The 16,839-nt window shown below is 38.3% G+C and overlaps 1 protein-coding gene across 6 annotated transcripts in view; it reads left to right on the top strand.

Annotated features, from left to right (window-relative positions):
* The first annotated feature begins 3,896 nt into the window (after positions 1-3,896).
* Positions 3,897-16,839, top strand: part of LOC127639523 (ephrin type-B receptor 3-like) — a 76,019-nt gene continuing 63,076 nt past the window's right edge. For all 6 annotated transcript variants that reach the window (XM_052121572.1, XM_052121570.1, XM_052121568.1 and 3 more), the window contains exon 1: positions 3,897-4,441. In XM_052121572.1, coding sequence (XP_051977532.1) covers positions 4,378-4,441 — 64 coding nt within the window. In that variant the 5' untranslated portion in view covers positions 3,897-4,377. The remainder of the gene's footprint in view (positions 4,442-16,839) is intronic.

Here is a 16,839-nt window from a genome sequence, read left to right as displayed (position 1 = left end):
ATCCATGTCCGTGCACCACGCACCTGTGCGCTTGCTATAACCAAAGCCACTGCAGAGCGCACAGCCAAACAAGTCCAGGGGCCGGTTGCACCAGCTATACTTATATTACAACTTAACCTAGTTGTGGCGTAAATGGGCACTAAGTCACAACTTACGCACTACTAAATATTTGAACGGTGCACCATTAAACTTAGAGGAACGTAACCCTTCCTATGAACTAAATTTTTAAGGTAGCCTCCGACCAGGAGTAAAAAAAGCAGACTCATTTAATGTCATCAATGTGCTCATGTTTTGCATGATGGTCATCAATCATTTCGACATATATGATGATGTTGGCATTTACACTCGTTTACATTTACCAAACTCAGCCAGTTTAGCTACCAACTCTGCCTAGCGACCAGCTCTCTGGTCATTCTGAGACCTTTTTGTCTAAAGCCGTTTCATCTGAGGCTGTTTTGCCTGATGTTGGATAATGCAATTCCATAGACTTACTTGACAGAGGTTTTCCTGATGTGTAATGTGTAATATAGAAGAATGCAAATGTGCAAGAAGGTTTTCTCCAGTTTTATTATTTGCATATACAATGTATGCATTTTATGCTGTAAAACATGTTGAGAATGTTCATGTACAGTATGTTCAAGATACTTAAATAATTATTTTCATAAAGATTAATATCGCTACATGTTTACCATTCTCAGTAATTGTTGCGGTGTAGGAATAGTGGGTTAAGCAAGGGAAGTTTCTATACTGCATTGTGTTGGACACTTCTATCAGGAAGACTTGCAGACTTGAGTGAAATTTAAGATGGCATTTATTTGATGAATATAAAAGAGAAAAGTAATGTCTCTCTTTGGCGTAAGCCCCGTCTGGCAGTGCGAAGAAATTGTACTTGGAACCCTCATATCCTGCCGGAGATAGGAGGCAGGGGCATGGAGCCTGGCCCTGTGCAGGACGGGACTCAACAGGTGGTGGTGGGGTGGTGGAGGTTGCCATGTTAGTGCACTGAAACAGCAATGTGATAGATTGTGAGCAGACTTATAAAGCAACAGCTTATTTGTGATTGGCTAGGAATTACCCAGCTAATGGTGCGATGATGTACAGCTGCTAGTCTTCCCACTAGAACTACGCTGGCTTTCAAGAAAGAAAAAAAGTGATATGAGTAATGTGGGCCTGTGCCCCAGTAGAGCTTTATGTCTAACAATGCCCCTTGTTAACAGTAGAATTGAAAGGATGGGACTTTGTCTTTGTATGGTGTTTAAATATTTCAAACAATATTGGTTGGCTGCGCGTCAGTGACCATTTGCAGATATATGCCTGGTGGACCAGCATGATTTGACATTGAATTTGGAAACATCAGGTTGACTTTAGGGAGCTATAGTCAATCTGTGCTTATTGAAATTTTAAGCACTGCCCCAAGTGTCCAATGCTGGAAGTGTTTTTGGGCATACGGGCACATGTGAGCTCCAGAGTGGTAAAGCAAGTTATTTTTAGTTGTAAATGATGTAATACTGTCAACAGGAATGCATATTTTATTAACTCGACCCCCTAACCAAAACCTTATCCCTAAACCTAGCCATCAGTGGAGTAAAAATGTAATCTTAGAAGGAAAATAGAACCTACGATTCATGCTTAACACTGACGATGCAAACACAAATACCACCTGGTTTCAACATGGGAAGCGAGCTCTGACGCAATGCTATCGGTGCACTTGAACCGATACAAAAATGTCTGAAGGAAGATGATGCTTGTCAGAATTGCTTGTCAGAATTTTGCATGTGAGGATGTATTCAAGGCCAGCAGGTTTAGAGGCCGGTGCAGTGCTATTTTTGTTTTTTGTTCATGTTTTTCCTAGCAAACCTCCTTTTCATTGGTCAAAACCTCAAGTAATGGGGCCAGATTGGGCTCTGGCTCCAGCATCAACACTCTGATGGTGGAAATTTAAGTTCACCTAAAAATCTATAGAGATTGCACCACACGTCATTCACAGCGTATACCCAGCAGAATATGCCAGCGTCAAAGTTAGGATTGAGTTGGGTGGGGACACTAGTGTACAGAAGACAAGCCAATAGTGGAACAGGATAGGGTGAAAGTTTGAGAAATTTCCATTTGTCCACATGGCAATAAAAAGTCTGCCACTTTACTTATTGAGTTTGTAATGAAGGCCAGGTGTGTAGTCTGTTTTTCGAAGCACTCTGTGGGCATTCTACAAAAGAACATTTTAGGAAATCTCGCTGCTGGACCCAAAGCAGACTTTTCAAGAAAACATTATAAATTATAAAGCACAGCTATTACCATTCACAGAGACAATGAAAAGCACAGTGAAATATCCCAATGAAAAAAGGGAACTCAAATATATTTTTTAAACATTTCACATTTGAAGACAAATAACCAAGTAATTAAAGATTAGCAAAAAACACAAATCTAAATGCAATGAGACAACCAGTCTATTGACTTGGATTTTCCATTCATGCAGAACGGACCCTGGAGTTTTTAATCCTGGTTTTAGCTCAACCCCCTATTTATGGTTTCACATACATACATACTTTTTTTACTTGAACAAACATTCTTATTAGAAGACTTGCTCAGTGTGAGGTTAATTCTTTTCTTGTGATCCAACCCTTTTTCTGATCGCACATATGATTTCATTAAAACACAAGGCTGCCTACATAGTAAATCAAATCTCACTCGAGTCTTTATACAGTCGGGCACAGGCAGCCTTATAAATAACCACTATATGGCAGAAATGTGGAATAGTTTTTTTTTTTTTTCTGGATCGATTACCTCTATAATCCTGTAAAGCTCTTGCTCTTTTATTGGTTTGACTTCTACTCTTTCCATAACAACTCTATTGCATTTGTTTGATTTAAAAGAGGCTTTTTGTGTTTAATCGCAGTAAATGTAGTTTACAAAAACATATATATATAGAGCACTTGTGAAAAATTATGCATAGTGAGGATGTCTTCAAATATAATGACATAAATAGTTTTCATTTATCACTTAATGTCATACAAAGTCCAGTAAACATAAAAAAAGCTAAATCAATATTCGGTGTGAACACCTTTGCCTTTAAAACAGCACCAATTCTTCTAGATACATCTGGACACAGATTTTCTTGGTTGTTGGCAGATATGATGTTTCAAGCTTCTTGGAGAATTCTCCACAGTTCTTAGATATATTCAGACTGTCTCAGCTGCTTCTGTCTCTTCATGTAATCTCAGACTGACATGATGTTCAAAGGGGGGTTTTGTGGGGGGCATGACATCTGTTGCAGGGCTTCCTGTTCTTCTATTCTAATACTTTCTATTAGCAAAAGTAATGTTTGTGAATCTAACATTTATATTTCCTATTGACACACTAAAGCTGAAGATATAAATAACCATCTGAACCACAGTACTGTATATATGTGTGTGTGTGTGTGTGTGTGTGTGTGTGTGTGTGTGTGTGTGTGTGTGTGTGTGTGTGTGTGTGCATTAATGTCATATTACAAAGCAATTATGAATGCAGATATTAAGTAATACAAATGAAAAACATGTATCACTGTGTAATTATTTTGTGGAACATCTTGCAATTACACACTGTTATTGCTGTTATTACTATTAATTAAACATTAACAATACTGTTATAATACCGCAACAGACCTGTAAAGTGAAGTGATACCAAATCAAGTTTTTCTTTTGTATGTTCGTGTACACTGACTCCATTTGAGGGGAAAACTTCAGGCATTTAGACCCGCAGAGGGGCGCTCTCGCCCTGTCCACTGCCAGATTGTTTCAGGGGAGGGGCCACTAGAATGACTGACGGCTCAGTTTAACTGAAACCCCTCCCACCACCGCCTTCTCTCTCCCTCTTTCACTCTTTTCTTGGTTTCAGAGCAGCCGATCTTCATTCCAGTGCACATGGAAAGGCAAGAGCAGCAATGATCGGCGCTCAGATGGTGAAATTCGTTCAGGGATTTTACGCGTTACGCCACTATAGGGTCATTTAACGGGACTTACACTGGGGCGCGCTTTATTACCGGACTACGACCAAATACGACATGAGATGGAATTGACTTTTAAACAATTACTCTCCATATAGGGATTCCACTGTGCAACGCCTATAAACGGACACACATGTTCTCCGCTAATGAAATACAAGGAGCATTTACCCAGTGGATGAGTTTTAACCCTTCAATGATGCTTTAGATATTTTGCACATCGGCAGTTGGATTACATGAACCCGGCAAAAGTATTTGCATGTTGAGAGGCTTGTGATTTATGGAACTAGAGCTGAGAAGAAAAGATCTGAAGTTGGAAAAGAGGGTCTCGGGACTGAGGGTCTGAAGGATTTTACCATCTCCTCCTGGAGCTTCACTTTAATGTCCAACGTCTTTGGGTTATGACAATGGATTATTTTCTTGTTTTATGCAGTTTTATTCTGCCTCTGTCCTCGGCTGTAGAAGGTAAGATTTTAAATAATATTTCATTAGCCAACAGTTACTTTTATGATGTTTTTACGCGCAGTGTTTATCGACCGTCACGGGTCGATTTGCATTGATGCGCACCCAGAAGTTGCGCTTTTGGACACCGTGGATAACAATGAGGTTTTAAGGTTTTAGTTGATGGCTATAATTAATGCAGCGGCATGCGCCTGGTCCGATACTTCTAATGACACATGAGAATCGATCTAACCATCAATTGACACACTACACATGCAATACATCGCAGGACTTCTTCCTCCTAATTGTTGTTTATTTTCTTTCAGCAAGACAATAGTTTCTGTCTCTCCTAAAGGAAATGTCTCTACAGGGAGTCCCACTTTAACAGTCTCTCTGTCAGTTACAAATCCAGGCGATCACAAAAGACTCACGGCTGAACTCGTCTATAGTGTATAATTTAAGCAAATTTTGAGCGCATTTCTGTTTTGGCGCTATAGAGCGTAAAAACCAGCATTTTATTTGCGCCTTTGTATCTAAAACCAGCAGGTTGGTCTTATGTCGGCGTATTGTTGGGCAATGATGATAAAATGGCATACAAAAAGAAAGAAAAGTTTTTGGTCTGTGTTTGTGTCCTTTTTATCTATATTAATGATATATTTCTTTTATAATGGCTTAAATCATTTGCGATGTTGCCGTTTGTTTCAATTAATTTAAAGTCGGGACCCCACTAGACCTCCAGACCTATTGACATCAATAAAGGTGAAAAGAGCGCTATAATAGATTTTAAGAGAGAAAAACAATGTCGATAAATTTCATTTCTATTATTATTATTTCTTTTTTTAAAAACTCGCATTTTTCTTGAACGACAAGCATGAAATCATGAATACCATTATGTTTATTGAGGTGCTGTCTGACTTTTTTTTTCTCCTATCAAAATAGCTATATTAATATAGCACTTATCTGATAATAAGAATAATAACTGCAATATATTTGGGCAATATAATAGCATATAGTCTATGCAATATCGGCATAGGTGGCTATTAACCTTTGACAATGCATATTATTATTATTTTATTTTTCCTTTTAAAGCTGAAAAAAAAAACCTTCATACTGTCCAAAGCTGGACTATAACACACTACTTTACTCTCTAAGTGAGAAATGAAGTTACTTTGCCATCTTATCGTTGTTTAACATTGGATGGATGGTGGGCTGTTTGGAGTTCTTATGGTTGTATTATTGAAATTATTTATTGATCTTTTCCACCGCAAAATCATGGTAATAATTTCCTATGTAAACGTGGCAAACGTTTTTAGTTTAAAACTTTGCTCAGTGCATGTGCAAGAACTTCTCGAAGAGATCGGTGTGAAGGAAACATGAGCCTCTGAGTAAACTATATGTGATCTTACAATATAAATAAAGTAATAAAGAACTCCCCAATTAACTTTATACAAGTGGCCTATTGTGATTATAATGTGTGTTATAACTGATAATAATTAAATAACTTATAAAGAGACAAAAGTGAAGCAGTTGGGTTCAGTGTTGTTTAGGTTTGAAGTGCGACGCATTTTTCATTGTCCTTAAATTTCTAATATGCACTATTGCGGTTTTTTTCCTCAATTACACTGCTGACAGTGCTGTCAAATTCTGAGTTCACTTTCATAGTGCCAATTGAACCCCTAAAAGGTAACAACTAGTAAATAAATACATACCGTTGTTTTTTTTTTTTTCATCCATACTTTGATGCATTATAGTCTATCTGTAGTAATGTTAGTTCTCATTCTTCACTCTCTTGTCTTGCTCGCTTGTGATATCCTGCGCTTTATAATCGACCTCAAGTCTCTCTCATTGTCCAGTTAATCTAGATATCAAAGACCCGGTTTTAATTCTCACCATCCCTTTGGACCTATTTATTTAGCACCTACATATGATAAAAACTCCTATATATACTTACTCTGAGTCTAAAGTAATCTAAGGCATCAGGGTTGTAAAATAGGCCCATTGCATCAGTATAAACTGTAAGACTGCACGGGCCATCTGACTTCATAAATCAGCTTGCTAAAATACTCTTGTTTGTCTTTCTTCTACGTGGTCTACCTTACATGCACTATTTTTAATATAATCGAAAATGCAAACATGCACTGTGCCCGTATAATCTTACTCGGAGCGCATTCGGCCCTCTTTATGTCTCTCTGAAGTGGTAATTCAAAGGTAAACGACCACTGAAGCGAAATGTAACCCTTGTTAATGAAATGACAGGTTCTGGGGATTTTAGGGGAAACAAGAGATACAGGGTACACTCACTGCAGAAGAGCTGTAACTTGAGTTTGAAGAAAGGCCTGGGTCGAACTGAACCCTGCGAAACGCAATGTAAGTAATAATAATAATAATGATAATAATAATAAAAATAAAATTGCTCAGAATTAAACGCTACGTAAGGTCACTTCAAATAAATAAATAAACAAATAAATAATATAAAACTTAAAAATTTAGCCATCTATTTTAATGCCCCAACAGATAGGCCTATAACAAAAACAGCTAAATATATCACAATTATTATTATTATTATGACTATTATTATAGGCCTAACTCATGATTTATTGGCTAACCAATGCGATTTCATCGATTTGTCCTATATACTCGGCATATACTCATAGAGTGATGTGATTCATCATGCATTCTGTTAGAGAAGATAAATCAAAAGCGCAATTTGGTTTAGTAACGTGGGCAATAAAACTGAACTAAATAATTGCATTCATTTATGACGTAGAAATAAATCAACACACTAGCAACTATGGCAAAATACACACTTATTTTTGCAAAATATTTAGCATTTATTATGTTTTATGTAGGCCTACTGCGCCACAAGTGCCATTTAGTTGCAATCAAGCGTAATTTAAAAATAAAAACGCGAAAAGGCTGAAGAGTCACGGCAAAAGATCGCTTTTAAAATATTAAAATAAATAATAATAGTAATTAAAAAAAAATTAATGCTTACTGCCATTACATTTTCCTTGCATGTAATGTGTTCATAAAGTTACCAAAAATAAAATAAAAATGACATAAAAATTAAAATGTAAAAATAATAAAAAATAGCATAAGCTTTTTAGAGGATAATATATTATATATATATATATATATATATATATATATATATATATATATATATATATATATATATATATATATACGTGTGAGTGTTAGTGTATCTCTGTGTGTGTGTATATGTGTGTGTGTATATATATATATATATATATATATATATATATATATATATATATATATATACACACACACACACACACACACACAGATACACTCACACTCACACGTATGTGTACGTATGTCATTATCATCAGTGCTTGATGCTTAATTTGGCTGGGTCAGCCTGGTGGACGGGAGTGCCTTGTGTGTTATATTTATTTACTCGTGTTCATTTCTCTTTAAATAGTTGATTTTCTTCTTAAATTATATATATATTTATATATTATTATTTAAAAAATGTCATTATATAAGTCTTGTTTAAGAGTTATTGAAAGGTCATATGTTAAACAGAGGGCAGGTTGAGCAGATGTCCGTTGGCTTTGTTTCAGACCCTGGTAAGAAGCTCAAAGGGTCTCAGACTTTGTCAGACTTAAAGATGCTATGAAACAAAGGCATATTAATGAGCGCACTAACCCCACAGATGCCCAATAATCAAGCTAACATTACTAACCTACAAACATCAGCACTGATAACCTTTCGATTTCAAGAATGCTTTGGCTGGTACAATTTGACTGTAATCTGAGCCCAGTTACTGATATAACCTGTGCCGAAGCCAATATTTAACCAAGTGGTCTGTTCATTTATGAAGAAGTGGACTAGATGCTGACTGGAATGTAGAATTTGCTCTTTTTGGAGGGTCCACTCAAAAGGGCTGTCCTGGCAGCTGATGCAAAGGCCTTCACAGAAAAATGGGTCTTTGATACTCACGACAGTGCGAGGAGAGAATGTGTCTGGGGCCGAACACTGCCAAAATCCCCCCACTGCTGTCTGCAGCTACTGAAGCGGAATGAGAGAGAGAAAATGAGAGCAAAAGAGAGGCAGAGAGAATGAGGGATTGAGAGAAAGAGAGACATCGGAGCTTGCTTTCTGTCTTCAGTTGGTCGCTAGCAAGATGGGTGGCGTTGGCAAGCGATATATCTGCTACCAAAGCACCCACTGAAATGAAGGGCGGTAGTGCAGAATACCCAAACAAAGTCACATGATGACAAGACTTCTTACTTTCCATCTGAAGGGTTTTCTCTCTCAGGCCAAGCCATAGGGATTTTGTAATTTTTTTTTTTAGCATGCATGTGTTCAGTTACTTTACAGTTGGGGCAAATATGGTCAGGCAAAGTACAGAAAGTTTATAGTTTGAAATTTAGAATCAATATCAGTCAAAACTTTAGACACGCCTACTAATTTTTTATTATTATAAGCTATTAAAACTATGAATTCAAACCTAAAACGTATAACAATCGTAAACAGTATTAAAGGAGTTCCCATTTATGGTGCTTCGCAATTGCAGCTTTTCCTGAACATCCAACTTATCCAAATATTTTAGTTTTGCGAAGGAATTCATATGTTGGCAGCAGGCACAATTCACATTTGTCTCCAAAACTATTCAAGCATTTCAGCATAAGTGTTAATATCGAAGGGCATTTTAAGAGCATAAGAAATATAAATTCAGACAAGTGTGTTCAAACATTTGACTGTCATAGGAAGCCACATTTTATAGACACTTGAAGATTTTCCCTTTATAAACTATAAATCAATCAACACTGCAATAACTGGTACCTTTGTTTAACAGTGCTGGTAAACCTGATACGTTAATAATTTGTTTATGAAGCAACCTGCATGATATACCACCCGATAAAACAGAAGCAGTTCTTAATTTTGATATATATATATATATATAAGTATCCAAGATGTTTAGTCATTTCTCAACAGGTACAAAATTTAAGTGGAACTTCATTGAAATAAAAAATGCTAATGCAGTGCTTAACATTAATTATAGGCCTATTAAATTGACATAGTGTAATTTTTCCTAAAGGTTACCTATAAACAATTTAATAACTGCAACAAACTAGTGCAACAAATTAGGTTACAAAACATATAATTTGAATTTAATTGAGGATGATAGTCCTATCTGGCTATGTGGCTCATCTTGTCTGCAGGCCGAAAACACATCTCTCCAAAGAACAGCATCTGAAAAACAGGTTAACCAAAAGAGAAACATAATTTCTCTTAAAAACACAAAATCATCATGATTACATTTAACAACTGCAAATATATTAAAACAGAATTAACCTACATGATGTAATGACTAAACGTATGGCAAAATGTTGTTGCAGTAATCAAGGTCACTTTGATCTATATAAGGCCTAGTAGGTCTAATTAAAATATTGGAAATAAATTTCTTACCTCAAATCTTCTCTCGTCTGTCTTTGTCCTCTTTCCAGTAGTTGTAGACCTTGTCAAGGTCTATAGGACTCTCTTTTTGCCTTGATTTAATTCTCATCAGTTGGTCCAAATGGAAAACTTCAAGGCGGTTGCGCGATTTTGTCTTAATGGCATTCATTAGACTGAAACCGCGTTCACAGTCGGCGCTGGATGCCTGGAATGTGCCGCAAATGTCAAGAAATTGTACCAGATCTGGAAAATGCTCACTTTTCACTGACCAGGTTACAATCTCAGAAAATGATCTGAGCAGTCCGATTTTCCTTTTTTCATTAACCATGAACTTGAATTCGTTGTATTGTTGACAAATGCGCCCCGTGACCGCATCGTCTGCTTCCTCCAAAAGCGCTTCGAACTTCTTCGCCAGACTGGTCACGTCATTCAGCCCATGATCAAATTCACCAACTGCATGATCCAACGTGCCCGGCTCAAAGGCAGCCCACTCTTTGAGCTCATTTTCAGGGAAGCGGGCATCCAAGTGCTCACAAACTTTACGGACAAACAGAATAATGTCCCTTGTGTTCACTGCACTCTCACTTTCCAAAACTGTGAGCGCTCGTTTGCCCCAGTGAACACACTCTCCTAAATATTGCGCACGTAGTTTCTGTGTTTTCGCTCTGGCAATGCAGTGCCCATCCACGGCCGTAAGGTTACTGCGCTGTAAACAGGTGCACAGCTGAGCGAGTTCCTCAAGCACTTCTGCTAGCACAGTGATTGCAAATTTGTACGTGGTGTCTGTCAGTTTTCTATGACAGTATTTCGCAATGGGGTCAGAGTCAGTTTCTTTGGCACAGTATTCGGTCAACGCGCTGAAATTCCGCAAAAAAGCGTGCACAGCTTGGTAGCGTGACAGCCAACGCACTTCATTCAAAGGCCTAAAAGACAGCGAATCCACTTCCAAAACCTCTGCCATCTCTGTGAATTTAGCTTTCATCACAGATGATCTGCTAAACATGGAGTATACTGTCCGGAGTAGCGTTTCTACCTCTTTCATTATAGGGACATCTTTCCATGCGTCATCAATTCCTAAGTCCTCCCTATGGGCCACGCAGTGTTGCTCAGTCAGGTGCGGTACTTGACGCTTCAGTAAAGCAGCCACTCCTTTATGTCTGCCTAACATGACAGAAGCACCATCTGAAGTAAACATGACCATATTGTTCATGTCTAGCGCATGGTCTGCGTAGAACTTGGTAATGGCATCAAGAATGTTTTCTGCAGTGCATCCTGAAAGCTGAATGATTCCAGCAAAAACTGTCTTGTAACTGAAATCAGTTTGCTCCCGAAACTTAATGTAAAGCACAAGCATCTTATGCACTGAGATATCGGTACTTTCATCCACAATTAGTGTGTGGACACGAGCATTTCTTATGCTGCTTATCATCTCAGTCTGCACAACTGAGTTGATACATTCCACAAATTCAAAAGCATAATTTTTGCTTCTCCAACTCTGAGGTAGGTCGACGTATTTTGCCATGTGATCGTGTATATCCTGAACTGATAACATGGACATGTTGGTGTTAATTGCTAGCATCACATTGTCGATCAATATTTTTATTTTTTCAGGGTCGGATCGTGCTCTCTGAATTCGTCTCTCTCGGATTCATTCGTTTCGGTGAGCATTTTATCAATAGAGTTCCCATGTCGAAGTCTTAATGTTTTCAATGCGTCTACATGAACTTTCTGTGTCAGATGACGTTTTAGGTAATCAAGCTTCCACTCGGACCAGTGTTTCCCCCGAGTGAACTCTCCTTTCGCTTTTGCCTCCGAGCAGAATTTGCAGATCACGCCACTCTTTTCTTCATATGTAAATATGTCTGAAAGTTTTATCCTACCTGGACCATCTTTTGTGTCAGTTTGGACTATTTCATCTAACCACATGTTTGAACGTTAGGCAAACCTTTTTCTGGGGCACCAGCTCTGCCTTTCTCTTTGCCATGGTATACTGTATAACTGTTGGGGGCTGGGGCATGCCAAGAGTAGCCTAGGATACGTATGTAAACATTCTAACGTATCCGGCTTGGTTGTCAGTCACAGGTCAGTATTTTAAATGTTTATTACCTAGCCTGCATCGCCTTTGATGCTCAGATGTTTAACCCCTGAAAAAAAAAATCGTTTGGTTTGTGTGGTCTGAAAAAAAAAATGTGCTCGGTCTGAAAAATCTATTGCGCGGCAACTTCGACTGGCCTGCGCGGCCGCGCGCGCGCAGCTTAGAAGGAACATTGGCCGTTACTCTGTGTTGAAGCCATTTGGCAAGTAGGATTTAGGAAAAGCTTCCAGACTTTTGCTGCAATGGCTTGATCCTTTGCTGGACCATGTTTTATGAGTTTTAGTGTGGCCATTTCATCTGATAGAGCAGAAGAGTTCTTTTTAATAGAACATTACTTTTGGCCTTTTTTTTTCTGCCTGACTCAAACCTGAGTCACCTCGAGCAAACAGTTCTTAAATAACAGAAGCATATGCACAATCCACTGTCCAACTCTAAAACAAAAGAGTTATTTGACGTTAATTCATCAAAATTCAATAAAAGTCATATCCACAACCATATTTTAGCTTTTACATAGCAAAAGTCCTTTACAAAAAAGTTTAATGAATTCTTAGCTGACAATGTCCTACATAAGGAAGTTAGTTTTTGGGGAAAATGTAATTGTCACAGTGTAATATGGTGGTATTTGCAAACCGTGGTTGAAACAAGGCAACGTGTGATGTCAGAAGCCCTGTAGGAAATTGCTAATGCTAACGCGAAGTGCAAATGTCTGCTTTGATTAGCAGTACTGGCATGTGTGAACAGGGTTGGGGGGTTATGACTAATGTTGGCTACTAAATTCCATTCTCTTTTAATCAGACCAGGCCTCAAGATTGTTAAAACATGCTCCTAATGTCCACATCAAACTCTGGAACCCAAAAGCACCCTGGCCTTTCACCCTTTCTTTTCAATCTAGACCCAAATGTACAATTTAGCACCATGCTGTTATTAACAAATTATTTTGTAAAGATGAGTATGTCTGGTTAGATTTTTTTCATTTGAAAATATTTGTAAAAGAGAAAGAAAAATAATGTGTATCAGCATGTCATAATTAAAGTTTGTATCAATTTATTAAAGGGTGTGTTGTTAATTGATACAATTAATTGTATTTAATTGTTTTAATATTTTGATGACACTATTAGATATATTATAATGCAAATAAATAAATAAATAAGAAGAAATTACACTAAGGACACCCTTACTGTACATAGGTTTACATGGTAACCAAAAAAATAAAAAATAAAAAATTCATTTATGGATTTGGCAGATGAAAATATACCATAGGCTACTGCAGTTACTGTTCTCAATGTAAAATTAGAGATTAATAATGTGTTTCTTTCAAAACGTCCAGTATTTTTCTTCCATTTAGTTCAACTTTTTGAACGTGCATGGCTTATACTATTCTATAGTAGTAAGATCTATAACCATGCGATTTTGGTGGAAAATATGATGACCATATCATTTTTGCAATGGTAATATTTTTAGCCCTTTACACCTCATACAATGGTGTTGGACAGGAATTAATTTACTGCTTACTTGATTTGTCACCTCTCCATTTGGCTTTGGAAATGGCAACGGCATTTCGTCAAGGTGCAAATGTAGGGACGTGTGAAAAACAGTTTGCTGTGTCTCATAAAAGCCCCTGAAGGCGAGCACACATTTGTCTGTTGTAGCTGCACTGCAATAGCTTTGAAATTCACCTAGCTGGATTGTTTTGTCTGTGTAGTTTATAGATCAGATGTTTCATGTAATACAAAGCAAGGGAATAATTATGTTGTACTCATGCTAAAATAGCATTGTATGGTGTTGGATGATGTAATGCATTAGAGATTTACTTCTTGTCATAGACTGTAAGCATAATTTCCTCCAACCTGGACGCTATCAATATATTACTCATTCTTAATCTCAAGTAAATTCTCTGTAGAGTCACCACCCTTATTCAATCAGCGATTCCTAATGAATCAGTGTGACTGATCAATTTATCGTTCATTGTCAGGCTTGATCAATCACACGTCCTTCTTATTTAGCCTTTCTGGCAACTGCCCTTTCGAAATGTGCCAAGCCTTCTAAAGCCTCTCATTACCAATGTTTTAGAAGCTGTAGAAGAATGGCAGGATAGAGGAACCAGTCAGTAGGAAGATAGTGTCTGTCCAGTGGACTTTCCATCAACCTGCTGTCCAAATGGCATGGCCAGTATTGATTTGGAGAAAGGGCGCACGTCTCATGCCCATCCCCTAGATGAAGTGACACATTTTGACAGTGACCTCAAAATTGCCCTTTTTGAGTACATTTCTCTTAACTCTGAACATCGAGGATTATGTATATAATGTAGGATGTATCTAGATGGTAACCTATCTAGAAGCTAAAAAAGCCTTGAGAGATTTGCATGAGACATTCATACACACCCATACTTAACCTAACATTAACCCTAACCTTAGTGGCAGAAAACGTGACTCTCTCTTAGTAGGAGTGTTACCATTTAGACATCACCATATGAGGTATGCAGTGCACACCAAGTCACCCTGAGTCACAACTAGTGCCTTATCTGTCATTGAAGCTCCATGAACCTGAACTGGAGAGAGGACATAGGCTAAAAAAGGACAGAATAAGACGGAGGGAATTATTCGCTCTCCAAAAGGCACTTGGTACAGTATTGGTTGAGCAGTTCATCTAAAAGGGTGCTGAGAGCAGAGACAAAGGGAACAGACTGGTCAGATGAGGTTATGAATGCAGTGGGAATTGAGGCAGAGCTTAGGACTAGGAGAGCCTAGAGTTTTCATCTTATGTCTTGGATAGCTGCCACAAATCTATCTCTGCATCTTAAATTTGACTTGCTTGGCGTAGCTCTGACTGAGAGTAGATCATTGTTTCTGCTTCCTCTCTCTCTCTCTTTCTACCTATCATTCTCCTTGTTTTGAGCTCAAAGAAGTCTTGATGTGTCCTGGAAGGGATATGCAAAGGTTTTTAATGAATCTGAAAAGCTTGCCGATCAATGACAGCCTTGAGCCTGCGCTTGAGTTCAGACCCACCTGACAGTGGTAAAGAGAAGACAGTTATAGCATATATCTGCATTCAGAATGGAGAAACTCTGCTCTCTTTGGAACACTTACATCTAAAACCGCATTTACACCTGATATTAAGATTTTTTTTTTTCTGGTGATCCAGTCACAAGGGGACAACATTGAACAGGTGTAAACTGGGTCCATGATGTTTTGTGATCCGATGACTCAAATCACACACTTCGGTGAAAGTCAGAAACCTGATATCAATGGGGATTTGTTGCACTTTCTTTTCATTCTTTTTTTTTTTCTCTCTTTATCACACGGGTCGTATCTTATTACCAGGTGTAAACAGGGCCTATGGGTGCGACGACATCTAGATGCAAGCTGATGGTAAAAGGGACGACAACCTGGTGAAAACCCAGAGAACAAGAGTAGAAAGTTCACAGGCCCTTCCCCCAACAGGTGGACTTTATCCAGACAGAGGGGGTAAAGACAATGCCCCTCTTTCTCTTCTCTGTTTACCATCCCTCTCGCCACTTCCCTGTCACTTCATTGCTATACTTTCCCACCATCCCTTTTCATTACTCCCTGTTCTCCTTGTGGCTGTCTCTTATCAGGGCGAGCTTCTAATTGCGGTATTATTGTCCCTATCTGTTATCTCACCCCTTTAGTGATATCGGAATCCCAGAACAGAACAAGAAGCTGGGGGACATTTACCCACCAGACCATTGTTGGGTCCAATCATTGATAAGATTTGTGACTACCAATGTGTGTTCTTTGCTTACAACTCTCACAGTTGTAAGCAATGCAAGTCAAGCTCTTGCATGATAGAGTTGACATGCTTAATCTCTTGATAGTCTGTCACTTGTGGCATTTAGGAAAATCTACAAACATGTTCTCTCCTGTGAGATCCGAGTGAAACAATCAAGGTACAAAAACGTAAAGCAGTCCCATGCTGCCGTAATCCCATACACTGTTTGAAGGCAAGTCAAACAGAGGTCTCTAACTATGTGACAAAAACTCTTGAGGGATGTGAAAGCAAGCATATTGATGTGAAATGGAGCTGGCTCTAGGAACAAATTAAAATATCCCTTGGCCAGATGGAGGTGGTGAACTAAGGGGCCATATTTGAATCATGGGTGTGAGGTTCACCACATGGATACAGCTTTAGTGACACTTTTGTCCAGTTGTGTCCTCTGGGAAAAGACTTAAAAAGATGGTGATGATTAGCTATTCAGTTTAGCCAGCCATCGGTCAGTGCAGCTGGCCATGAGGAGATGGTTGTTGATGCTCCTTCTCCATCAACAGGTTGGTGATCAAAATCACCAGGGACTTGGTTTCTCTTCCTTGGTTAATTAAGCATGCAATTTGCCACTGCTCTTACTTATTCAAAAATCTTCCCTTCAAATTCTCTTGATCTGAAGGTGCTAGCTATGTAGGCGAGAAATTAAGAGCAATCTATAGAATTGAACCGACACTGCTTTTTTCATGGCTAATTAATCAAGGTGCAGCAGAGGTGTCATAAATACAAAGATACTTACGACTAAAGCATATCAAGGCACTTTTATTTGTAATTTTCAACCCGTTCAGCACATTTTTTAAATTATTTTAGAAATTATTGCCATTGGCCGAAAACTGTGGTAGGGTAAATTAAAATGTTCAATGTGCCGTTCCGTCTCGTGCACGTTGGAACGTTCAGAATTTCGAAGTATACTCTTTTTGACCACAGACCATAGGGACGCAATCTGTGTTTGCGCACTACAACTGCTTAGCGGTAATGTCTTAGCACAGTCAATATAGGTGTATGCAGGGGTTAAATTGGGATTTCGGTGGTGGGGGAACCCTCAAATTGGTTGATGTCGCAACCATGTATTAAAAAATCAGATGACAGATGGGACAAGTTACATTCTTGTCCTTGG

The sequence above is a fragment of the Xyrauchen texanus genome, chromosome 48 (genome assembly GCF_025860055.1).
Source record: "Xyrauchen texanus isolate HMW12.3.18 chromosome 48, RBS_HiC_50CHRs, whole genome shotgun sequence".
Classification (NCBI taxonomy): Eukaryota; Metazoa; Chordata; class Actinopteri; order Cypriniformes; family Catostomidae; genus Xyrauchen; species Xyrauchen texanus.
Note: the sequence above shows the minus strand (reverse complement) of the source record. Positions and strands in the feature narration are given on the sequence as shown.